At 41.5% G+C, this 26,263-nt stretch overlaps 4 protein-coding genes across 11 annotated transcripts in view; 1 reads left to right on the top strand and 3 right to left on the bottom strand.

The window, feature by feature from the left end:
- LOC122611912 (nesprin-1) overlaps positions 1–17,116 on the bottom strand; it is a 101,574-nt gene extending 84,458 nt beyond the window's left edge. For 3 of the 7 annotated variants that reach the window (XM_043785330.1, XM_043785331.1, XM_043785332.1), the window contains exons 1-2: positions 16,180–17,116; positions 2,088–2,149 (exon numbers count right to left, since the gene is read on the bottom strand). In XM_043785330.1, coding sequence (XP_043641265.1) covers positions 2,088–2,149; positions 16,180–16,987 — 870 coding nt within the window. In that variant the 5' untranslated portion in view covers positions 16,988–17,116. Of the gene's footprint in view, positions 1–2,087; positions 2,150–8,758; positions 10,863–16,179 lie in introns of those variants that run through there. The other 4 variants (XM_043785327.1, XM_043785329.1, XM_043785333.1 and 1 more) reach the window with 3 other exon arrangements.
- A 2,580-nt stretch (positions 17,117–19,696) lies between these two features.
- LOC122613802 (NADH dehydrogenase [ubiquinone] iron-sulfur protein 6, mitochondrial) lies at positions 19,697–20,410 on the top strand. Its single transcript, XM_043788191.1, has 3 exons — positions 19,697–19,895; positions 19,996–20,172; positions 20,235–20,410. Exons 1-3 carry the CDS (start codon positions 19,764–19,766, stop codon positions 20,304–20,306), a joined length of 381 nt encoding a protein of 126 aa, XP_043644126.1. The 5' UTR covers positions 19,697–19,763; the 3' UTR covers positions 20,307–20,410.
- Positions 20,411–20,492: 82 nt separating this feature from the next.
- LOC122613786 lies at positions 20,493–23,741 on the bottom strand. 2 transcript variants are annotated; one of them, XM_043788173.1, is made up of 5 exons: positions 23,285–23,741; positions 22,748–22,941; positions 22,232–22,346; positions 21,849–22,173; positions 20,493–21,791 (listed from the first exon to the last, which is right to left on the bottom strand). In XM_043788173.1, exons 1-5 carry the CDS (start codon positions 23,332–23,334, stop codon positions 21,498–21,500), a joined length of 978 nt encoding a protein of 325 aa, XP_043644108.1. In that variant the 5' UTR covers positions 23,335–23,741; the 3' UTR covers positions 20,493–21,497. The 2 variants fall into 2 exon arrangements, with proteins under 2 accessions (XP_043644108.1, XP_043644116.1); XM_043788181.1 differs by having other exon boundaries at positions 22,748–22,938; positions 23,285–23,739.
- A 685-nt stretch (positions 23,742–24,426) lies between these two features.
- LOC122623244 (4'-phosphopantetheine phosphatase) lies at positions 24,427–25,873 on the bottom strand. Its single transcript, XM_043802270.1, has one exon. It carries the CDS (start codon positions 25,866–25,868, stop codon positions 24,687–24,689), a length of 1,182 nt encoding a protein of 393 aa, XP_043658205.1. The 5' UTR covers positions 25,869–25,873; the 3' UTR covers positions 24,427–24,686.
- Between the last annotated feature and the right edge of the window lie 390 nt (positions 25,874–26,263).

Genomic DNA, 26,263 nt, shown 5'->3' with positions numbered 1-26,263 from the left:
AGGAAAATGGAAGATGCTTGCTAATTGACGGGTCTAACGAATCTCCAATAGGTAAACGCAAATTAAATAAATCACTTTTCATTTGCAACGGCAATAGCAATATTTATTGCCTCAGTGAAACGTGTCAAGTCAATCGTTGTGCAATTGCAAAGGCAGCGACATCAATTTGTCCCATCATTATGCACATTAAATGACTCATTTGCATATTGCATAACCCCTTGATGGAGATATTGCATCGGCGACTCCTTCGACTCGACGACTGAAATGTGACTTCAATCAGAAGAGCCCAGCCCACGCACTCTGTAATACGATTCGAAGACGGATACCCCTCCATTTCAGCTGCTCCTTTTATGTGAAATACTCGTACATATACTCGTAGCTGTCTGGCAGCCTTATCGAGCTGCACACTCTGGAAGTCGAGAAACTGGTTTTTGGATTGCATTTGGATTGGAATATTTGCCGGCCGGCAACAGATTTTCCTACATGCACATGTATACAGTATTTCGAATAAAAGTAATGGCTCTCTACAATTAATAATAATGGCTTTTACAATTATTTTGGTTGAGAAAATGTTATTGAAAAACAGAGTAACAAAATGTATTCCATAAAAAATGCATAAATTAAGTTTAGAGTCAAATTTGTAGGTTCAATCCTACATATCTTGAATTCATATTCATTATCTACTTTATTTTTAATGGGAAAGAAAAAAGTAAAAGTTCCACAGTTTTCATGTTTATGAACATGCAAATATGAATAATATATGAGTATACAAACTACTTTCTTTTCATAGATTATATTTAAATGGAAAATAACTCAATATCTTTCAATAACTTCTACCATTTTAACCACAGTAATGTGGGCGACAAAAAAATTGCCGGCTCATGTCTGCAGATTGCCGTTGGTATTAAAAGATAACGCATTTGAGACACCAAGCGAAACATGGCTAACTCAATCTGCGACTTCGACCAGGGGATTGCCTGAAAAGTCAGAGGAGACTGAAAAGACTGAAAAGTCTGAAAAGACTGAAAAGTGCATTAAATCACCTCCGATCTGGAGGCATGAAAGTAAGTCAGTAGGCGTCGCGTGGGTTTCTTGGCGGGTTAATGGCAATGCAATTGAAGCCACCACCAGCCGATCCCCGCCAGAAACAGAACTGTCTGGCATTAAAGCCACTCGCTGGTTGTTGGCTTTCAGGCAACTTTGGTTGCATTTCTGATTTCTTCCAACCATTTTTCTTTCAATATTTTCTTTACCATTTTCTTCTTTTTTTGCATTGTTAAAAGTCTGAAGTGGCGAAGTATGGAGAGCACCTAGACAAATGCGTTGAGGAATTTCTAGCATTGGTTGCTGCTGGGTGCGTGTGCTCATAAGATATTCTTGGAAGCTATCCAGCAAGAAAGAGTGACTCCAATATGTGTTCGGACATGACAAATGTTTATCCAGAACCTGGAGGTAAATATTTACTTATACATATGCTAATGATAAAACAAGAAGGCTTTAAAGCTTTTTGCGAGGGTTTATAGCGGCCATAAAAGATCAAAAACCCGACGCAGGAAAAATATGAGAAAAAATGCTCCAAAATGTTCAAAAAGTGCTCGATAAATAATAAAATAAATACAAATAATAAAAAATTCACCAAAATAATATTTTACATGCAAAATGCAATCGCATATTTCAGCTTCAAAATCTTTTCACTAATTTACTTGACAATGACAAGCCCCAAAAACAAACAACCTTCAAATTGCACGCATTAAATATCTGTTATATCACAGATCTCTGAACAAACATTTTTCGCTTATTATTCCATCATAATTACCGTACAAATAAATACGCTTATCACGCTTAAATTCCGAATTTGTATTCAAAGTGACGGACATGTCACGCCCCTTAACCCATTTTTTTTTGAGTGAGTTTTGCTTAGCTTTTGGCACACTCAAAAAAACCTCTCACCATCGTGGTTTATCAAATGCAAATCTATATGCAAATTCCAATGTCACTTTGCTGTAGACAAAATTCATTGGCACTATGCTCAAGACGAATGGCAAATCGATTGAGACATTTCAGGGGGATAGACAAGATAGACTCACCTTCAATAGGTATGAATTAATCCAATTAGTGAATGTCTTCTTCTGCACACGTTCTTGCTCCTCTGAAAATGTAGAAAAGACGAAGAAAAGGTAAATGTCAGTAAATGGGAAATACATTTCGTTCATTTGCAATTAATTGTTAAACAAGTGGCTGCAGAAAAAAGGGAAAAGAGACTTAAAGGCGAAAAAAGAGACATGACGATACTAGCAAAGATACCGAAACCAACCGATAAGATACATTTCTTCGTATGCATGGGGTGTACACCAGTTTTTTGTTTTGCCCGATGTTGACTTTAAGTTAATTATCAGTTAAGTCGGTGTATAAAACTAAATTAACACAATGACATCATGTTAGCTTTTGCAATAATATCGCAAAAGGTTTATATCCTCAATAAACTACGAAGTGAAGATCTATACTAGTTTACACTGTAAATGAAGTCGAAAGCTTTGATTTGTCTACAGTTTGATTTTTTACCTTTTACTTTCAAAATCCACCAGCATTCCTTTCCATTATTAATTTGAACTTTTGAACCATTTTTTGGTGATTCAAATAATGTTTAAGTAAGTAAACAATATTTCAAATTTCGTTGACCCTTTCGCATGCGTCAAAAGGTAGACCGCGAATTGTAAACACGAATTCTCAGATTGGCCTGAGCAAATATTTAGTTTCTTTTTTTGCACGCCTTAATTACCTCAATTTCATTCTTTAGCCGACAAATTGAAATAATAAACAAGGCGTTAAAACATCAATTTGTAAACAATTATCAAAATATACACAAGCGGGTGAGAAAGAAACGCATTAAGCGTAGTCATTATGGAAAAGTGCAGTCCGAATAGAAATGAATATGCAAAATGAAAATGGAAATGGAAATCGGCCAGCAGCAGCTGTCTGGTGGAAAACCTAGCCACGCCAGACCAAAATCCAGCCCATTGGGAATTCAGCTCCAAGAATACTTGGCCCAGTGCGTGGTCTATTCGCTGGCTGGCATTTGGCCAAACGCATGCCAACAATATGGAACGAAAATAGATTTCCCGTAATAAATAAGAAATACTAATACTAATTTCTCGAAAATGGAAAATTTCTACAGTTAGACAAGCGGAATGCTTGGAACAAGAATTATTACATAAAATAAATCGAGGCAGCCATGAAAGCGTCAAACGCATAGCCAATTATCAAAACAATTTACAAAGTAAGAGCGGACACAAGTTGTAATAATTAATTTAAATGATCCCCACAGCTTAGATCTCTTATGCTTGCCATTTCTCGGATTGAATTTTCATTCATTTATTGCCAGCTGAGTGACGCAATTTGTGAAATGTTGACAAAAGTTTATTTAAATAGAAATTAGTTCAAGGTTGCGCAATTTGCAAAGCAACCGAAAGTCGTGTACGTATAATATATATGCACATTAATCTATCTAAAATGAAAGAAATAATTTAGCCAACATTCGGCAATGAAAAACCCACAAATTTATGCAATTAGATGAACTTGAGGCAAGGTAAAGCATCCAATCCTAACCTAATGGCCATTTTTATGTTCCTTTCAGACACGTTAAAGTTCTCTAATGGCTTGTAAAGATTCGATGTAGCAGGTCCAATAATAAATTACGACAAATGTGGCATTTTAAATTTGGTAATTGTTTGGGTAAAAACATTGTGCTGATTACAGAAAAATATACATTCTCCTAGCGTCAAGTTACCTCAGGTTATTTAATTCACTTATATAACCCGTTATGCTTCTTCATATATACGTAATTATAATCCATGTGTCTTTAATTTAGGAATAACTCGTTTGAACTCATTTCATTGAACTGAATTTCAGAATTAGAAATTTCCAATTGATTGCACTTTTATTTGTTTTCCTTAATATCTAGTGTTGTCTTTCCAAACAATTAAGTTGTTTTGGTCAAAAACATCGGGCTCCTCTTCAGAAACTCGTTTAAAACGAACCTGATATTTTTGGTAACAAATCGTGAATGCGTTGCGAATATATTAACATAACTACCGCATTTGGCTAACTGAATTCATTTTCTGTAGAAAACAAGTTGGCTGAGTTTGTTGTATTTCGGTCTTGGCCTGTCCAAAAATAAATGTATATGTGCGACACATGTTGATTAGTTAACATTTTAGTAAGCCATAAATCATGTGAATTTTTGGTAATTGTATTCTTTTTTTAGCAGCACCACTTGCTGATAGCTGAAAAATGCCAATTACTTCAGAGATAAGAAATAATGCACTCGAAGTTGTGGAATCTGATAAGAACTTAAAGTACAACAATATGGTGCTCATGATGCAGGTCAGGCTAATCAAACTTAGTGTTTAACTTTCTGAACCAGGTAGATAACACAATCAAATAAATGTACTATTTATTTACCCTTACTTTAACTACACCAGAAAATACTAACTTTAAAAACTTGAAGGGGAAAACTCTCCTTCAATTAAGGCAAAAGCTTATTATAATTTAAAAATTTAAAGTGCTTTGCTCGTTCAAGCATTATAAATGTACAACAATTAAACTTTCGGAAATAAAAGCCATATCTAAAAGTAAAAGCATACATATTTAATTTATACGCCGCGTTATGCGTAAAACTATTAACAAGGGGCAAAATCAGGCCAGGGAGTAACGTTCAAGTTGAATGACTTTTCAGGTTTGTTGTAATCAATTTCCATTTCAATAATGATGTATGAAGTGATTACAAGATACCCGAGGGAAATGGCCATTTTAGATTCTCCAGAAGTTTCAGAAGCGGTAAATCGGTTTCTTCTCTCAATTCTTCTGCTTCGGTTGTCGGTTCTTCTGTTCGGTTTCCCTTCATCTTATGAATGGTTCAGTCAGTCAGTGAGTTAATGATGGTGATTATGATGATAAGTCGGTAGATTGTTATTTATGTTCGCTATTCTTGCTGTTTAATGAGCGCGTTTAAGAGGTAGGGGAAAATATTAAATTGTACACAGATATTCTTAGAAAATGCCATAATGGAAACCTATGGCTTTTCTTTCCGTTAATAATTACCAATTACCAAAAAAATCTTAACAAAAAGAAGTCAAGTACTGAAAGCGCAGTCAGTTGGCTGAATATACAGCCAACTTCAGTCGCCCATTTGTCTGAGTTGGCCTAGTTACAGAACATAAATAGAACTAAGAAAGAAGTGTTCGTTTAAACTAGTCTATTTGCTTTCACGCATAGCTAATTGTTTTCCCTGCCCTCCCAAAAAAAAGGAAAAACACCAAATACGATAAATGTTCATGTACATTTGCATAAACAAAAGGCATTCGAATCGCTGGAGGGGAATGGGTTCTAGAATGCAGGCCGATATAGAGCACATGTTGGATTTTTCAGCGGAAGTGCGTCGAATTAAATGTTTGGGCTTTGCGGTAGGGAGTTTCCATGAAACAAATACTAATGTTTATTGGCTTAATTATGTGGGCTATGACCAACTGGGTTAAATAATCAGTGGAATCTTTGGCATTTCTTAACGAGTCAATGGAATTAAACTGCACAACTCATTTACACGCTTTATCTTTCGGAAATACCATTCCTATCGCAAGTGCCCATATCCCAAAAACCCCTCAGAATTATCTAAACCTAAACTGACACCGACTTAGTTGATTACACTCCAAAGTTCGTGCCGATAAGGTAAATATCTATATTCTACCAAATCGAACCACTCAAAATGCTGACCTTCCCCTTCCCATTGGCAATCAACCATGTGATGAACACTACAGCATAGGCTGCATGGTTATTATAGCAACTGTTTAAATTTCGCTTTAATTTAAACACACATTTAAACGCAGTACAGTGAAACCCAGCGAGGTGTGTCGACTTGCACTTGTGGTTGTCACCTGCGGCGACAAGTGAGCAGCAAATATGTCGATGAATATGTCGCATAAATTGCCAGCAGTCAACATGTTGAAGAGTCTTATAAATGGCATTACTTAACTTTACGCTCCATTGCCTTCGACAGGTTTACACCACCCCCACCCATTTGCGGGTATTTCACAGATACTCGAAAATATTAGATGCAAATACGATACGGGATTCATACATATTGAAGCGGAGTCAAGTGGAGGCATTGCGTCATAAGTAACTATTGGTATTCTGCGTGTTTAACTAAATGTTTAAATGTTTATTTACTTTTGTCATTTATACCGCACACTAAACCAGCAGATAACCGATGGCCAACACTTAAGACTAAATGATTGAGCAGCAAAGACATTAGAAAAATAAATAAGGCAACAAAAAGCCACTTGAAAAACAAAAAGATAATTTGTTTGCATCTCCAGAAGGGATCTACAGAAGATCTGCCCACGAGCAGAACCGAAAACTGAGGAGGAGGAAGCCACGAAATTAGGAATTTTTAATTTCTTCCACCACATGAGCAACATCTGGAGGGGAAAATGGGGGAATTGGCACCCACATCCAAAACCAAATATACTTTGTGGGTTAAGAGCGAGACTTGTGGGTGCTTCAAGTTCGGCTTTGTGTGTAAACTTGATTCGCTTCTTAACTTACAGAGCTCAGTTCAAATTTCAGCGCGAGGCGCCAACTTCTCTGGACCGCATTTTAGGCATCAATTAAAAGCCGCTAAACTACATGAACTATAAATATTGGCGAACTGACAGATAGCGACAATACCAGAATCAATAAATAACTCGGCGATGATCTCAGTTGTACGGCTGCTGTTCGGATCGTTCCGTTTGTGTGGATTACTTACAATGTCGGACCTACTGAGATAACGCTAGCTGTCACTTTGTTTTGAAAACATTTTCATTGAGTTTAGCTATCAATATCTCTCATAAATCATCTTATAGTAAAATTCGGCTTTGAATCGCGGCCTGATGAGGCTCAATAGCCGATGTACCGCAAGCCATGTCATAAATATGGATAGAGTTTTTGTTTTCAATGGGCTTTTTGCACAACCATTAAAATGGCATTAATGATAATTGCTGGGAAAGTGAGGACATGTATTGAAACCAAGTCAAGAGCCACCAATCAATAGTTGAATATACTATATCCATGTGAATGTCATCAATTAGTGAACGCTTGACGTACTTTTGCTGCCTTATAAATTTATATAGTGCTCCATGTCGCCATGTCTCCATGTCGCTCTATATGATATGCCAGATATTGTGTGTGACTAGGCCTGCCAATATGGTTTTACGGCTCACAATTTGGGCCAAATTTAGCTGCCTTGTCAAGCAAATTTATCGAAGCATTCGAAAAGTTTGGTAAAACACGCAACGTCAAAACATTGGACAGCCAGCCGTTATGCTGACACTGACGATGATCCGAGAAGAGAAAAAATAATAATACTTTAACTCACGCAAGCTTGATTTATGCTCACTAATTGTCATATGAAGACATCTATGCCGAATAACTAAGGTCTAGCAAATACCCTCGGAGGCAGCGTACCCTCTATAAATGGATTGAAATATAATCCCATATTCTTTGGTTACTTTATTAATATTTTCAACCTTATCCCACTGCTTTAATCAGCCAATAAAAACCCGAATGGCAAACATGGAAAATCAATTTCCATAAAATACAGTTCCTGCAAATAGCTCTTTCCCTCCGATATCATCATATATTCAAGATAATGCACACAAAGTGCTCGTATATTAATAATACAAACAACCATCAGTCAGGGCATATCTATAGATACAAATATGTGTCTGAAAATATTTGCATATACCACAAGTGCAGCCCAAAAATTGCGACAGTCATGCGGGGGACAGACTGTTCGAACCACTTAGATCAGAATTTTCAAGGAGGCCTAGACAGACAGCCTGCCAGACACTTAATTGGTTGTTGTGCTTAACATAATAACAGCCGAGGAGGTCACATAATAGACAACAATTCAACAATTCAACAATCCAACAATCGAACATCCAACCCCATCAAACTGATCTGGGGGTAGTTCTGCCTCGAGTGCTTTTCGCTGCCAATAATTTTCCCTTTTTTCCCGCGGCAAGGAAAGAGGTAACAAACTACTTGCCAACAGAGTCGTTGGAGTGGGGCGAATACATAACAAACGCACTGTGCGCCAGTATATAAATAATATAAATCGCCAGATAGTATAGAAGTTCTGGGCGCGACCAACCGACCGACTGACTTATAACGACAGCCCCAATGAACACAGCCCGCTGCTAAACAAGTTAAAGTTCGAATTGCTGCTTCTCAAAGCAATGGATGATGTCATTTCGGCAGTTTTTTTTATCGATTTTTTTTGTGTAATAATTAATTAAGCATACAAATGTCTCTCGAAGCAGGTGTAACCACAAAGTACCGCCGCCTGACCTTGACATTCTATAGGATCTTCCAAGTACTATACCTTCAGCCCCGTTGTAACGATATATGGTGTGCCGAACGGGCATTGCAATTTTCGTTATCTGGAGACCACAGGCGGTGTAGTAAAAAGTTCTTTGAGATAAGATCTAGCCTATTTAAAATAGGCCAAATGGGGGATTAACTTGGATGTATTGTGTAAGACAAGGAATGAGTGTCTTTCAAGAGCTATAGAGAACATATGCTAAAATGTAGCGCCTCCTAACTTTCATAAGTGAAAGTATTGAAAAATGACTTAAAAGATAATACTTAGATATGGAATAATAGTAGATGTCTGATTTTTGATTTGTGGCTATATCCCATCCGTTCTGCTCCCGATTTTTACCTCGTTTCTCCTTGATATGGCTGTCGTACTGGGAATTGCTGCGGGCGTAATTGATGGACGCCATGGTGGACTGGAACTCCTGGTATTCCTGGTCGCTGGGTGATTCGTTGCTGCGGCCACTTTGCGTTGCCAGAGTCTGATAATCCTGGCGCAGACTCTTGCTGAAAGTGCCGATGCCACTGAGGGCGTGGGCAGCTGACGCGGATATGGATGCGGATGGGGTTACTGCGGTCGCGGATGCGGTTGCGGATGCCGGAGTGGTGGGACGCGTGGGCGTGGACACAATCACTATACTGCTGGCGGGTCTGCCCTCCGTGTCCGAATCGTTATCGATGTCGATATCGTTGTCACTGGCGTTGGATTTCCCGGTGCGTATGTGCGCGATATTTCCGACGACCACCGGCGACGTTTCGATTAATTTACGCGACGTGGACGTGGAGGAGGTGGCGGAGGTCGAGGTCGATGATGAGGATGAGGTGGACTTGGTCGTTGTGCTGGTTATCGTTTTGTGGCTTACAATTTTCCGGGGCTCTTCCGTCGAAGAACCGCGCAATTGGCACGTTGCAGCTTGACTAACTAGAGTTTTCGGACACGTTTGTGGTTGCTCCTTCGTGCCAATTGGCGTGGATGTTAGCATTGTCTTCGTGGCGGCGCCGGCCAGGTCTAAGTCCCTTGGTCTTTGGGGTGTTAAATCCTGGGGGCTGGTGCGGTTGCCGCCACCCACCTGGACAGTTGTTTGCTGGTACAAACGCCGGCGGGGGTTGCTACCACCGACGGTAATGTCAATGTTGCCGGTTGCCATGGCCACTTCCTGCCGACCGAACGACAGGTCGGTCTCGTCCCTCGCCTGGTTATCCTCGGTTAGTTCGCTTTCCTGCTCCAGTTTGATCAGAATCCTTCGTCCGCCGGCGGTTAGATCCACGCTCCGCGGCGGCGTAACACTGGATCGCTCGCTGGAGTAACTGGAACGCGACCAGGACGGCGAATCCCTGGGCGATACATAGCCCTCGCCGTGGCGATAGATCTTCTCCTCGGCATAGCCGCCATCGCTGGTCATCGACGAGGTGATGATGGTCCTCACACCGTCCGCAGATGGAACCTCCCTTACGGTACGTTCGCCCTCCAGGAAACTTTCCAGCTCCTTGAACTCCTTCCTCTTGTTCCTTCGAGTGGTCCTAAGGGTCACATTGAACGGCGCCAGGTGTTCCTCCACATTTCCGCGCTCGGCACCGGGACTCATGCGACTGGTGGTGCGCAGGGTCACATTGAAGGGACTCGCCACCTGGTCACTGGTCACCTCCACACGCCGCGGAGGAGTGGTGTGCCGCAGCTGGACCTGCTGAAAGGCCAGCTTGGCTGCCTCAGCCTCTGCCATGCCACGTTGCCTCTCCTGGCGCAGCCGGCGTTCAATCTCATGGACATCGATCTCGAATGGATTCTCGGCATCGTACTCATCCAGGTCGTCGGCCAGACGCAGCTCGTCAGAGTTCTGCTCGGCTGGTCGCTTCACGGCACTGGAGCCATCTGACCAGACCTTCTCGTACTGGGCCACCTTTTGACGCAATCTCTGCTGGTTGGGCGATGGAGCAGCAGCTGCTACTGCACCTGCTCCTGCTGCATGCTCCCCCAGGATAAACTCCTCCACATTGGAGCTACTCGAGGTGGTGAGGGAGGTGGTGATGGTCTTCATGTAGGTCCTCGTCACCGTCGATGTCTCCAGCTGTTGGCTCTCCTCCTCCTCCAGCACCTGCTCTCTCGAGGATTTCTGCTCATGCGCACGACGCCGGCGAACAGCTGGGACTGGAGGCACGTCATCGCCTCCGGCTGCTCCGGTTGCTCCTGCTTCTCCCCCGCCGGCATCTATGGTTGTTGGATCCATGTGCTTGGATCCTGGTCCTCCGGTATCAGCCATAATGGCATTGATTTCGCTAATAGACCCTCGTCAATCCAAATTGTCATCGGTCACGAGTTTTTCGCAGCCAAAAAATCCAGCCTTTACTTCGTGTCCTTTTTCCCTCGCTCCACCACTTTTCTCTCCTTTTTCGGCTTTCCACCAAATGCAGAATTGATTTTTCTCACGCAACGCACTCACACACACACACACCGTGACTTTTCACCGAATTTTCCTTTTGAACAACCCTTGAATGGCCTTCAGTCTTTAATTTTTCGGCCCACGTAATTCAACTTTAATTTTCCCAAATGCAAATACACACGCTTCTTCTCCGACTTATTTTACTTAACACTTGAAGCTTTGGGCTTTTGGGGGTTTTATTGCGAGACACACAATGCCAACCCGAGATTATCTCACGCAGTTAGGTAAGGAAATTAGTATTTCGCTCGCAATTCTTCTCACTGCCCCACCAATAAAAATGATGCGAGAATTCGGGGGCTTTCGGTGTTTATTACTTTTAACTTTTATTTCAGTTTTGCCTGCTGGACATAGCCGGCTATATCACATTATCCCCCGGCGACTCGGTCGCTCCGCGATTCCAATCCGCTGTCGTAGAAAGCCGGTTCGATACTGAACCCCAAACCCACAAGCCTCCAATGTGCTACGCCTTGTCCAGTCCAAAAAAAAGCAATTGAGAGAGCCACTGCATAGTAATCGTAGTAAAGCTCAGAGTCTGTGCTCTCCAATGTGTGTGTTGGTATTTCGCTTGAATTGCGAGAGAGCGAGAGTCTTGGAGCGGAGTGGCCGAAAATCGCAGAGAGAAACAGAGACTCAAAGCGGGAGCGGTATACGCAATATTTCGTACGACTTTTGATGGATGTTGTTTACCACGTACTCACCGCCTTTTAACCGACTGCTCTTGTTGTTGCTTGGGGTCAGTGGCGCAGTGGCCGGCTTTTTTCAAGGGGGTGAGGCACTTTTTGGTGTAAAAGTAACAGAATTTTACAAGGTCAACGTTCTTGGCTTAGATTTAGACCTTTGTTTTAAATAGTTTAGCCATTGAACATTTTACCATTGTGATAGACTTATAATGCCATTATGTATATCAATGTTGGAAATATAAATCATATTTTTTGTTGTCCAGCGATAATAATTCAATTAACATGAACTTTAATAACAATAAAACTAACCATCAACAGAATATGTCTTTTTTTATGTATTTTCTTTCACTTTAAAGACCTCTAGCCATTAAAATCATATTGAATGTCTTGCTACCCAACGACGCAAAAAGTTCGTCTTTATAGGGTGGTGAAGTTTTGAACGATAAGAGTTACTCGTGGTCTCCCATTTCTTCTAAGCTCTCTCCCCTCTCTGTCCCTCTCTAGCTACCTTTCTCTCTCTCTGCTCTTCTGCATGAATGGGTGGCATTCAAGTGCTTTGGTTAAGTAGCGCCCTTTGGCCTGAAATCGTAAACCTCTTACCTTACTTACACCTTTGCTGCGTGACATCATGGAGCGTGTGAAAATATCAATTACATAGCCATAGCCCTTGGCTGGTGGTTGGTTATGCTAATATTTATTATTATTATAAGCTACAGCCCCGATGGATCGTTTTACCAATGTTTACAGAATCTGCGATATTGAGAGAGGCTGAAAATATGGGTCAGCGCATGGCAGAGCTCAGCTTACAGCGGCACTTAATGAAAGTCATTCATGGATTCGAAACCAAAACAAATGTTTTTTCTTCGTGTTTGCAGCTTATGTAATCAATGTAAAGTTATAAACAAGTTTGCCGTGTATTTTCAAGCTGGGCCAGACTAATGACGTCACGCTGTGGTGATTGCATTGCATCTGATATGTATATCTGTACATTTTTATTGTTGTCGCGCCGAGAAGTTGGCCCTGAGATATAAAGTTGCACTTCAAATGGCCTAAAGCAATTTGCTAGCAACGCAATTTAATTTGTTATTCATAGACAAATTCTAATTCCGAACTGGACAAAGGTCAACGAATTTTAATAATTTCGAAAGGAAATCTAGTTCGAAGGAATGCAGCTGCTAACCCTAAAATTAGTATGTATATTTCTACTTAGATGTTTTTTTCAACTTTAATACATTCCCTCATAGATTCCGCCTATTTCACATTGGCCACTCTATAATACTTTTACTAATGGGACCTTTATTATAATGACTCAAACTTGTGATCCACACACTCGACCGCCACTTGAAATATCGTGTAAAATTCGAATATGTAAGGCATCCCCATAAAGATAAAAGTAAACAGTGGTGGCACTAGCAGCTGGCCCCCAAAAAAAGTGGCGTCTTCTTGAGAGAATTCACATGTTCAATTTGATTTAATAGCATTATTTTGTTTACGAGGGTGTGAGCCACTGTGCGGTCTGTAAAATTTAAAGTGGCAGCCACTTGAAAGGCCATGGGTAATTCGGTTGTAACTTAGATATGTAAAGACATGGGTGCCCATTAAAAATAATAAGAAAATGTAATGTGAAGAATTATATATTTATATGTATATGGTATAAAAACTATTTCTACGTTGGCTACCAACTGTTACCTTGAATATAAACTCAGTGGCAGTGGCTCAATTATATACAATTTTTTAAAATAAACCATCGATATTTATAAAATCTCCAGCACCCAATTCGACTTTTGGCAAACATTATTTCGCATAAACACTGGTTTCCGCTCTCGAAAAGTTTGATTTTCGGCACTTTCAGTGCTATATCTTTTTACCCAAGATATATTTGATGTTTCCTCATTTATTTCACACCTATCCATAAAGTTGCCCAGTTTAATGGCAAGGCAAACGCGCAGAGCTTCTTGGTCTTCAAATATTGACTTCAAGGCATCACAAACGATTCTTTAAACAGAAATTCATCTAGTGGAAAGAGCCAAAACACATATTTTTTTGGCTCGAGGCATTAGTCAGCTCGAGGGGCAATTAATGAAATATGAATTCCTCTTAAGATCAGCCAAGAAAGTTTATTTGCCCAAAAATTAAGCTATGTAAACGATATAACTATTAGCCATTAATATTTGAGTGCACATACACTTTGAAATGACCAGACCTCGCAAAGTCGAAAAGCAATTAAAAAAAAACTGGGCAACTTGTCAACGATTTTGATTTGTTTCGAATTGAGGTATTTGCATATGTCTAGATATCATCATCCATGCCCGATTTCTACGTGCGAAAAATGATAATATTATTTCGAGAATTCCCTATTTATAGGAATTATACATCCACGTATAAAACAAAGTATACGCGAATCTCTCATATGTTTCCCATTTTGTGGAGACGCGTGGGTGTTCGCCAAAACGTTTATTGTAAAATATATATATTTGCAGCAGAATCAAATAAATTAACAAACAGTTGAATCAAAATTTAAAATACGAAATTTCAAGATTCCTTCCCCTCAAAATTTATTGGCAAGAGTTTGTCGTCTTATATAATGTCGTTAAATTAAATGTGTCACTTGGATTATTGTGATAGCAACTAAAACATGACAGGGGATTACAAGTTGTATTTTACAAAATAATTTTATATTGCTGGTCAATGAAATCGAGTCAGAAAAACCTTAAAATATTTATGAGTTTCAGTTTATGATGCAATACCGTTGCAAAGATTTATTTGTGGGTAATTAATCATTTTGATTGTGGGAGAAAAAACTATAGCTGTTGGGATTTTTGAACATTAACTCGGTGGAAGTTAAATAATTATTGAAATATTTTGTTTAGCTATAAGCTTAGTATTCAAACCCTTCAAACATATTTTCTTGTATTTCAGAGTGCGCAAATGAATCCATATGTTGCACAACCAAATCCCCAGAAGAATCCCAACCAAACAGCTGAAAATCCCAGAAAACTCTACAAACTCTATTTTTAATCGCATTTCCCGGCGTGACAAGACAAGTTCGAGTGTGAGTAAGTCAAAAAAAAAATAAAATAACTAAATAGAAAATATGCTGCTAAATTTGAAAATAAACCAGAAAGCAGGGCGAGAAAATTAGACGAAAATAGCACAGACCGTCCCTTGAGATTCCCATTTCATGCCAAACAAGCGCCTAAAAATAAGTTAGCCCAAAATTGAATCAAGATGCAGCCAAGTTTGTTCGTTTCCTTTGTTTTTTGGGGAAACTTTGGTGGCTAACAAGACAATGGGAATAAAATCAGACAAGTCAGACAAATGCAGTGTATAAATAAATAATGAAGCCATTTCCACAGTGACATCAGCACCGGACCTGGCATCATCACCATTGCAAAATGGGAAAAAAAGGCATTCACAGCACTGCGTTGTGCTTCAGTCTATAAACAACTTTTCCGAATAATCCCATAGTCAGGTCTATAGTCCACAGACGCAGACTGCGTTTCAATAAAAAACAGTGATATCATTACCCGTTCCACTCAACAGGCTAAGTACATCGAACAAAAGGCTCATGATCGAGTTCAAAACCTCGTCTATCAGTTCCACAAATAATCCGATCGCACGCCATTCAATTGATTTCAAATGGCTTGTGCCGGTGATTATGGCCAAAAGGAAATCCGATTTCCTATTGTCCTGAATGAGTTAGTCACTTTTAAAGTCTATGCATTTAAATTTTTGGCTTAACAAGCAAGTCTCAATTTTTAATGATCTGCAAGTGATACCAAAAGTGCTAGAGTATACAAATTGCCAAAGTAAATTGACTTTGCAAATATGTACTAGACCCACCTACATAGGAGCCAAATATTAAATAACAAATTATCTCATACTCGGCACTTGCCAATTGCTAGAAAGCACATAAAACATATGTACATATGTACGATCTATATGTGTGCATAACAATTCATCGATTCATTTGGCATTCGATGTGTTTGCCCCGTATTGGCGATTGCAATTTGCACGATTGCCAAAAACTTATATTCCTTTTCCATTTTGGCGACAACATTATGTCATTACCTTTGTGGCCCATCGCACCTAAGGCACTGAAATGGCCCAAAATAGGCACCCCAAAACAGCGAAAGGTGAGCCAGAGTCCAAGAATCTGGGCCATAGTCTACTTTCGAGCGATGATGTCAGGAGTCCGATGCGGATACTGCGGATTCCGATGATTCGGATGATTCAAATGATTCGGAGGATGCGGTGGCTACGGATGACGGGGAGGGGGGAACTTGGACCACTGCTGTCTGGGTCAAGTTCGGATGACATTTACATTCGCTTTTCGCGCCCGACACAATAAAAAAAGCGCTCTGATTCAACAAAGTTCAATGCTTTGCCAAGAGAAAATCAAATATTTTACACGTTTTTTGTGTGCTGAAGGGGCGTCCAACTGATAGTTGTCACATTAGCACACAAAATTCTAGAATGCCGCTGACTCAGCTGCACTGAGAGAAACTATACAACTGAAATGTGTTTGATAAAGTGAATTACTCCAAAACTGCTCCTCTTTCTAGGCTACACTTTTAAATATTATATGTATGCTTACATAAAAATGTCCTTAGTTCATTTCTTATATTTGTTATCATATAGCAACTCACCTTGCAACTGCAATATCGTCATCTGATATTCGGCAAGCTTCTCGTCGACGTAGTCCTGCGATTGGTTCGCAATGATCTCGGCTGTCGAAGGACCGAACTCCTCTTCGTCATCGTAAATCACATAGGATTTAGGTTGCGGAGGCTCCAGCGGCACGCCCACGAAATCGATCTGATCCTGGGCCAGTCCGTGCCCTCCATGTCCTCCTTGTCCTCCGTGTTGTCTCGGTTGTGGCGGGATCACCGGCGCTCCCAGCTGCTGCTGCTGCTGCTGGTTGTAGAATTGCGACGGTGGCTGTTGGTACTGGTGGTGCGACAGTGGCGTCTGTCGATTGCTGTAGTTAAAGTCCGAACTCGGAGTTTGGCACACGATGGGCGATGGCGTGGGCGACAGCTGGAAGGAGCTGGTCGGCTGGGCGCCATACGAGTTCTGGTGCTGCAGGGGAGCCGGTCGATAGGGACGCGGTGCCGGCGATGCGCCACCACTGGACGCCACACCGCCATAGTAGCCGCCACCTGGTGCTGGCTGCTGGTAGGGCGACGGTGATTGGTTACCACCTGGCCACTGGGGCCGAGGATGGGGTATATTGGTGCTGCCGCGCTGACCCCTCACCTGGTTGATGGGCGCCGGCGACATGGCGTGTCCGTAGGGCCGGGGTCCCGAGATTATCGGCGGCGGACTGGGCGCCGTTGTCCACGGCGACGGTGGACGGTAGAGGAAGGACGAGGGCGATGGCGAGGCGGGATTGTGGGCACGCGGATTCCAGCCACGTGGTCCATTCCCGTACGGCGGCGGTTGCTGCCCGGACATCTTCGCGGCAAAACGGTTCAGACGATCGAGATCTTTGGGTTTGGGCTTATTTCGATTTAACGAGCGGGGTGACTATTGTTTCACAAAGACTTTTGGACGGGGTTATGGGGCTTAATTTAACATATTACACTGGCAAAGGAAAAATTAAAAACATTTTACTTTAGTATCTAGTATATATATTCAATTTGTATATAAACTCGTCTTTTTCATAGTATGTTTGGTTTAAGGTTCAAAAAACCTACACCTGCACAGAGTTTGGCTTTATTTGAGAATCAAGTTATGAACGGAATACCACAAAACAGTTAAGTATTTACCTAAAAATTTTAACGTAAATCTGTTGGCCTATTTTTCACTTTCCAACGAAGCTGTCCAAAATCATAAATCATCATTGGTTCATTAGCCAAAACAATCACCTGAACTAAACATCCAACCCAATTATGTCACTACAACACGCTGAGGAGGCATAAATAAATCATGACCTATTCACGAAAACGGGTAGCCAGCTAATTTCGCCAGACTACGCAGATATAGGAAAGATATAGATATAGATCCTAACGGAAGTGGTCCAAACATTTATACAATCTTTAAAAATGGGGCTGACGTGAGTGTGCGGCTTTCAAGTCTCTGCGCACAATTATTTATTTCAGTTAGTTGTCACATATATTAGTAAAAACATATATGCCTCTCGTAGATAATTCACAATTCAACAATACATATTTACATTATGCTGCAGATCAAAATTGAGGAAAAAGAGGAGAAAAGTGGGCATTCTGAGTATTAGCTGCTGTCAAAATTGTTTGAAGGCCCCATAAGTCTATGATATATGCCTGGCAGTGTGTGTGGAAACCTTGGAAAAATGTCTCAAATCATTGATTTCATTGGACGCTGCGTGAAAGTGAAATTAGCTGAGTGTCAAATACATTCTGTACAGAGAAGACAATTTAAGTAATTGTTTTACAAGTCAATTGTGTCAAATAAGCAATTTTACATCGTTACCATCTAATAAATTGAACTTCCATGCCAATATATAATAATTTGAAATAGTGGGGCATACTTTATACAACAATAATTACAAGAAATAAAATAGATGAAATATTTTAAGTGAAGATCCAAGTCCGCAATAACTTGCAACTAAAATGCAATACAATGCTCATCTGCTGTCAGCACTGTTTAAAATTTTCCGAACAATTTTCCAACATTTTTGCACAGTCTCGCAGCCAAAAATTGTTCGTCATCTGCTTTCAATATTTCAGTGCCTTTATGGATTCTCCAAAACGAAAACCAAAAACTGCACAGTGTAGGCGTTTTGGGTGGTGTAGTGTTGGTGGTGGTGGTGGTGGTGGTGGTGTATGGATCAGTCCACCATCGGCAGCACTTAAAAAGCACACGTCCCCCAATTCGAGAATCTCAATCGCACCACCGCGACGAGGGAAAACTCATGCAGACTTTTCACTTTGCGGCGGCGGTTGTCGGTTGCTTTCGAATTATTCAAAAATAGAAATGAACTCAGTTCGTTAAACTTTCGGCTCGCTCGGATCGGAGGAAACCATGCCGAGAGCAAAAAAAAAAGAAAAGATGCAGCCTCGAATGCTTCACTTTATTCTGGGACCACTTTTAATTGCCATCCGCTTTGTGGGATGTATCCCTCTTTGATATCCATATCCATTTTATGGCGATTATGGTTCACTATTATTCTGGAGCACAAATTCCATATTCTTTGCGTTCATTTTTCTCGCACCGGAAAACGTGGAAAAACACGTTTTTTTTTTCCAAAGAGCACTTCACTGCCGATTATGTAATCGGTGGAAATTTGTGTATTTTTCAAAGCTTTTTCAATGGGATCTTAATATACACAGGCACAGCAATTAATTTGTAACATTACACACCGTAAATTCGCTTTGATTTTACGCCAGTATTCTTTGCGCGAACAATTCCAATTTCAATTTCTATATATGCGTATATATAGAGGCGTGTATATATGCATGGATGGCCGGAAAGAAGACTTTTCAATGAAGAACTTTAGATGTTGTAGAGGAAGAACCGAGAACAACACTCGACGAGCACGAAACACTAACTGAATTGCCTCCCCAAGCGCCAGGAGGCACATTCCCGATCTTTGGGGAAATTTCGAAAATTTTCGAAACGCTGCCTTCTTCGGGAAATGCGCCCGAAGAATCGGCTCTCAGCGTTTTTTGCCGGCTTTTCTTTTCTTTCTTCGTCTTTTGTTTACATCCCTTTTTTCTAAACAACATTCAAATGAGAGAAGAACGTGCGACTAGGTGGCGCAAAGACTTTGGCATTCTTCAGAGAATATGAATAAAAGATTGATACGTGTCCTAATGAACAAAATCTATAACTAAAACATATTTTTTAGCGTATATTTTGAAATTAAATAAAACAAATGACCTGTTTAATTGGATCAACTAATTTTATAGACATTTTGAAGAATTAATAACTCTATTTCCCTTTTAAAAAACCGCCTAAGAATATAAAAAACACAACCAACCTGTATTAAATCTTATTTCTTTGAATAAAAAAAATTGTATTCATCAATATAAAATTAAATCGACTGTAATTTATTAAAAAAGAATTCATTTCAAGAAAATGTCAAAATAGTACGCTATTTTTAAATAACCAGTGTGACCGTTGATAGGAAAATGTAAACTAACACCTGCGCCGTTAACTCGCTGTTAGGCCAGCTGACACTGGTCAGCCTGACAGCCACAGGGTGATTCCCGTCACAATACATTTTGCGAACAAATTTTTGTGGAAAAAAATGGCCAGCAAGCAATTGGTAAACAATTTGGCCAAACTCGGCCTTCCGCGCCAGAATTGGATGTCACCCCTGGCCACCGTTCGCCACTCCAGCTGCCGCGGTGACATCGAGAAGGTCACACACACCGGACAAGTAAGAACAATTGAAACAAACCGTTGATCCAACCATCCTGCGATTACGCAAACATTTTTGGGAATATGTACGAATATAGCTAAATTTAAACTGATTTCAGGTGTTCGATAAGGATGACTACCGCAATGCGCGGTTCGTGAACGCCAAGCGGTATGTGAACGAGAACTGGGGCATCAAGCTCATCGATGAGGTGGCCCCCAAGGAGTGCACCGAACGAGTTGTCTACTGCGACGGCGGCGATGGTCCTCTGGGTCATCCCAAGGTGTACATAAACCTGGTGAGTTATTGGTATCCTACTGCCGCATCTATTTTACTCATTGGATCTTGTATTACTTGCAGGACAAACCCGGAAATCACATTTGCGGCTACTGCGGTCTGCGCTTCGTCAAGAAAGATGACCATCATCATTGAGGAAACCATAATGGCCAATAGATTTTAGCTGAAACACCTTTCTATCCTGTTGCGCTAGCTTGAACTCAACTAAACTAAATAAAATTAGATCACCAAAAAGCTAATCATACTATTTGTATGAACAATTTAATGCCTAGGTCTTTCGGTCCCATAAGAAATGGATAAGTTACCTAAAAGAAACCTTTTCCGAAATGAAAGTCAACTCGTTTTGTTGCACGACACTTTATTTGCATGTGTCTTGAATGATTACTAATGCGTGCATGCATTGTGTCCTCTTTGAAAGTTAGTTCTGATCAAAATCAACTTAAGTGTTAAAGTTTAGTAAAACTAATAAACAAAAAACGAATTGTAATTCAAAATACTGTGAGTTGAACTCGACTGCTTGTGCAGAAACCAGATCAATTCACCACGCGGGTGTATATGTGTATAAAATGTAGAGTAAAACTAACAAAGTTAACGCAATCGTAGATAATACATAAACTTGATTTGTTTGCCTGGTAAGCGGTAATGTATTGTATAGTGGTTTGAATTTATCATTTTTCGCTGTTAAATCACTACGGGCACTTTAGATGCTGATGATCGCAGCATTGAGACACAGATCGTACCACGAAGAATCAATACAATAATACAATAACTGCCGCCGTTTAGGCGATTGTTTCTTGGTTGCTTTTTGTTTTGGATGTCAGCGCTCTGCAGGAATTGGAGTGGACGACTCTAAAGTCTCCATTCCATCCATCTAGCGTGCTCCTGCTGCTCACAAAACTGAAATTAATCACACGTTCGCACCGCTCAACACGAGCCATCTCCGATACCAATTCTATCTCCAACCGTTGGGAGTTCAAGCTTGGCCTGCAGAGAGCCCTGGATCTGGGAACTGAAAGTGCGGCGCCGCCGGGTGGTGCGCCTGTCTCACATAATATATATGCCCAGCGGATCGCTGATCGCTGGTCAATAAAATCATGGTCAATAATCGTCGTCGTCATCTGTTGTCTCAAGTGCGTTTCATCTAAAACACCAAACACTAAGGAGAATGTAAACTAAAATGTAGTAGGTTCTAATTTGGATGTTGTGTGGATGCGGGACTATGTTGCCGACGAATCGCTTTAGCCTATCTTCGTACTGTTGCTGTTGTTTCTGTTGCTGCAGCAGAGATCGCTTGTCTTGATTGGGGCAATAGTTGTTCACCACTGGTCACCAGAGGTTCCGTGGCATGGCGTAGCCTTCTTTTGTGACGAATATGTTGCGTTCGCCACGAGCCACTGCCACCTCCTTCTGCTGCTGCTGCTGCAGCTGCTTTCCACCCATTCCGAGGGCTGGAGCCCCACCATCGTGGGTGACGGTGGTCTCCTTACGCCCGTCTATCATACGGGTTACGGTGGTGGTCTTGTGACCAGCCGAATCCTGAGTAACCTTGGTGGTCTCATAACTGCCGTCCGGCTTGCGCACAGTCTTGGTCATCACGCTCTGGCTAAACAGCTTGGGACCCTATCAAAAATGTTTATAAATTACGATGTTTACTTGAGAAGTTGTGATCTTTCCAACCTGATAGTTGCCATCGAATACTCCTCCGAATGGAGACATTCCACTTCGCGGCAACATCGGAGTCATTGGCGTCATGATGTCCGGCTTGTTGTTCATAGGCGGACGCGGCGGACGAGCGTACGACTCGCTCTCCCCATCAGCGGAGATGGTTCCATGGATCCGGCCCATGATAATCTCCTCATCCGTAAGCTTGGCGCGCTGAAAGCTCTTGCGATAGCCATGCTGGTTCGATGGCAAAATGTTGCCAATTGCCTGGTCGCCTGGCTCAATATTCTCCTCCGGATTCAGACGCTGGATCAGCGAGTGCAATTGGTCGGCATAGATCCTAAAAGAAATTGTTTGTTTAATGTAATCTCGTTTGCTGGTTAAGTGTGTTTACTTACTCGCCATCCAAATCGGTATCCAAAGAGAGATCCTTTTGCTGCTCAAACTTCTTCAGAATCTTGCTCTCAAAGCCCGGCTTCAAGAAGTCCTCCTTCAAGTCGCGCTCAAAGCCATCTAATTATGTCAAATGTAGTAAATATTATTATAATAAAAGGGTATGCATTTGGTGAAACAAGAAACCATGTCTAATCTAACAATCTAATCAACTAACAAATTTTCAGACGTTGTGTATGCAGTTTACTGCAATTATTTATTGGTTTTGTGTCCCTTAGCAAATAACAAGTAAATCGACCAATTACTTTTGTGATTGAAATGTGCATATACATATGTACATATCTATGTACATATAAAACGATTTTCTTCGACTAATGGCTTGAATCGCTAATGCTATCATTAACTTAGAGAATGGGCAATGCATTTAACAATTTTAATTAAGGTATTGATTCCATCTACTACTAATCTATATATATCATATGTGAAATGGGAATAACAATACTTTGGTTAACCCCACTTACCATCATTGTCGTTCAGGGATTCCAGGAGTCGCTGCAGCTGGCTCTCGAAGTGCTTCTGCATCTCCAGCGGACTGGTGAAGACCTGGAAGGCGAACTTGCGATCGTCGTCGAAGAGTTCGTCATCGGTTTCGGCCTCCTCGAACCACTGGGGCTTCCGGAACTCGTCCTTGTTGGAAGCGGAAACCGAAGAGCTGCTCGAAGAGAGTCCGAGAAGAGAGAGAGAGATGGGAAAAACAACAGGGATGAGCAGGGGAACTGGATTTCCAACCCTCGGGTACATCAATACGCAGCCTCCGTTTCCACGGAGAGCAGCGGGCGCTTTTCCTTATCCGCGTGCGTGTGTGTATCCTGGCGAAAATGTATCTATAATGGCAGGTGCCTGGTTATCGATCCATTGTCGCCTGAAAAACGCCGCCGCATATGTGGATGCCCGCCCCCCCGTCAATATTTTTAGACTTCGCTTCCTGGCACTTGGGTGCCCCCCGAAAATTGCATAATATGCCCACAAATCCGTAGTGTCCACCATCCAGTACTTACTCCTGCTCCTTTTCCGCCTCGGACTTGAACATTTTCTTCAGAATATCCATAATTTGCTGCTGATACACCGATAATTGCTTGGGGCCAAATGGAAAACGGAAAATCCCTGACTGAGCGCAAAGCAAAGTGGTTTAAGGAAAACTAAAAGAACCAAAACGACGCGAGTTTCAATTTGTCCCGGCTATCCTTTATCCGCACGCCTATTTATTGTTTATCAATTGGGGATTTTTTCGCATTAATTTTCACACGACCGTCGAAAAACTGACAACAGCACAGCTGACAACTGACAATTCGAGGTGGTGGTAAGTTCGTGTCACGAGCGCCCAACAGCTGATGTTAAGTGCGCCACTTAACAGTGCCTGCGCTGGAAACTTTTCTGTTAACGGCACACTGTTCAGATATGAAAATACCGTTACTTTTATTTGGACTTATAATTTTTGAAATTTTGAATGGTATTTCGTGAGTTATTTATCAAGGATCGTTGAATTTCATTTATATTGAACCATTAAAAAACATTCAAATTATTTGGTGCTATCGTGGCCAAAGTAGCTTATTTTAAAGTTTAAATATATAATTGATATGCATGTTAAACTCTAAGCAAAGCTCTAAGTTAATGATTAAAAGTTATCAATATATGGAAGGAAATAAACTGACCCACTACTCTATATAAGCTTTATGGAAGGCATATATTTGCAGGCATTTTCCCTCTGGCATCTATTTTTGGATTTTAATGGAATATTTTATATATAGCTTTGCGAGTTTCTAAAGCGTACATTTGTGGATCGATTTGCATTTCCTGGTCTCGACTTCGTTCGCTGCCGCTTATCAACCAGTTATTATGATGACTTTGCTGTTTTATTTCGACCACGAGCAGAGAGATAAATGAGATAGTTAACCATAAGAATGAGCACGCACCGGAGGCCGCAAAAAAGCCAGACTCTATGTAGATAAAGCAGACAGTATCCAAGTTTTATGGTGGGAAATGTCTGAGTGAGCCCTCCGTCCTGATGAAATGCCAGTTGGAAGCGAACGGTGGGTTTTGGGTCTTATCAGCCAGTAATCCACACCATTCGGCGCTTATCAAAATTGCAGTCCATATAACCATGACCGATAATAAACCGCCGTCATGATAAACAAAAGGCTTTGTTATTATATATTCTTGTTTTTAATTATTAAAAGTTTTTGCGGTTATATGGGTGAGGTGACCACGAAAGCACTTGCATTAAGATTATATTTATACACATATGAATCTCATCGGTTGATCGAGGGATGGGTGTGGTTAGTGGGTTGTGGGTAGTGGTAGCAGTTCTGTGGACCATAACAATAATTTCGAACTGAACAAGGACCGAGGATATCGTTTGTTTGTCAACAAGGAATAACAATGAACGTAGTAGCTCCTGGACTAGCTGGGCGCAGCCGGTTCGAACTTGCAGACGACGGCGAACATGTTCTCGCCGCCCAGGTACTTGGCCAGCCATTTGTTTTTAATCACGGCCAGCTTGAGGGTCTCGCAACCAAAGCGGGCATTCAGATTTGTGTGCAGGGCGCGTCCCATGCCCTCGATCACAAGCAGGTCAGTCTCATTGGAGGCGATGGCGTCGCACAGCTCCTGGGGCAGTGTGCGCATATCCAGGCAGGGACCAGTCTGTCCATTTGCATAGACCAGTAGTTGTCCCTTTGACCAGGCCTGCTCCAGGACCTCACACTCCCGCGAGCAGACATCCAGCAAGGATCTTAGCTCCTCGCTGGTCACATCATTAAGAGCAGGTTCACTGTTGGCGCAGAGCAGCACCTTGGTGCCTCGTTTCAGGAGTCCTCGGACAAAGGGAAGCACTCCCAGGACCACATCCACGCCGCTGTTGTCGACAAAGACCACGGCGCACTTGTGGGGCTCGCCCTTGAGGCGATTCAACCAGTTGTCCAGGTTGTCTAGCAGCCATGGTCGCTTCTCAATACGTTCCAGGGCTGAATGAAGTCCAAAATTGCTGTCCTGCTCCAGGATATTAGATATGGCCTGTGCGCCCCAGTCAAACATATTGCCGGCAAGGACACCGCGTACCAGCTCTGTCCACCTGGTGTCCTCATCTTCCAGGGCATCCAATTCCTGGAGACGCTGCTTCAGACGGGCCACAGCCGAGGCATTCTCCAGCTTCTTTTGTCTGAGCCAGGGATCCGCAAATCCGTAGCGGCGCAACAGGGTTTCGTTTAGTTTGAGGAGCTCACTGGTACCCAGAACCACCTTGCCCTTGTTAACTGGAACATTCCGCTGGTGCTCCTCCAGCCGCTCCAAATACGCCGCCTGGAACTGCTCCGCCCTCTGGGTGGCCGTGTGATCCTCCTCCTGCGACTTGGCCGCCACCTTCGCGAACTTGGCCACCATGTCGCGGAAGCAGTTGAACCAGTATTCAGCGGCCTTTCCATCTGTGTTTAGATCCAGGGTGTCCGGCTGATAGACAGCCGGATCCGGCAGCAAGCTGCGACTGTGCATTGCGACGCGGATAGACGCGAGCCGTGTGATTTTCAGCGCTGAATTAATCGCTGTTTTTGTAAGTTTTTTTAGGGTGGCAGGTGTGACCAGGGGCATTGCAAGCGAAGTTGATTTGCAATCGATAACTCAATGTTTTCAGTTTTGTGGAAGCCGAATAGTCTGAGATTATCGTACTAAATAATACCGTTATTTTCATATGTTTAATAAATGAGCGCGCAGCTCCCAAATACTTTTGTACTTCAAAAAATTGTAATTGGATGAAAACGTTATCGAATTCTACGAAAACTTTCCTTAGCAAAATATGCTTTAAAATATATCTAAAAACAAACGAATATATTTTATATTATTTCTTCCATCAGATAATGTGTGGGGGCAAATCTTAAGCGTATTTAAAATAATGAAAAAAATGCTTCAAATAATATATAACAATTTAAGCCATTAAAAAACATTATTGAAAAATAATTTTAAAATATTGTTTTTTAACAGTCTTA

This window comes from Drosophila teissieri, chromosome 2L (assembly GCF_016746235.2).
Source record: "Drosophila teissieri strain GT53w chromosome 2L, Prin_Dtei_1.1, whole genome shotgun sequence".
Taxonomy (NCBI): domain Eukaryota; kingdom Metazoa; phylum Arthropoda; class Insecta; order Diptera; family Drosophilidae; genus Drosophila; species Drosophila teissieri.
This window is presented reverse-complemented; position numbering and strand designations above follow the sequence as displayed.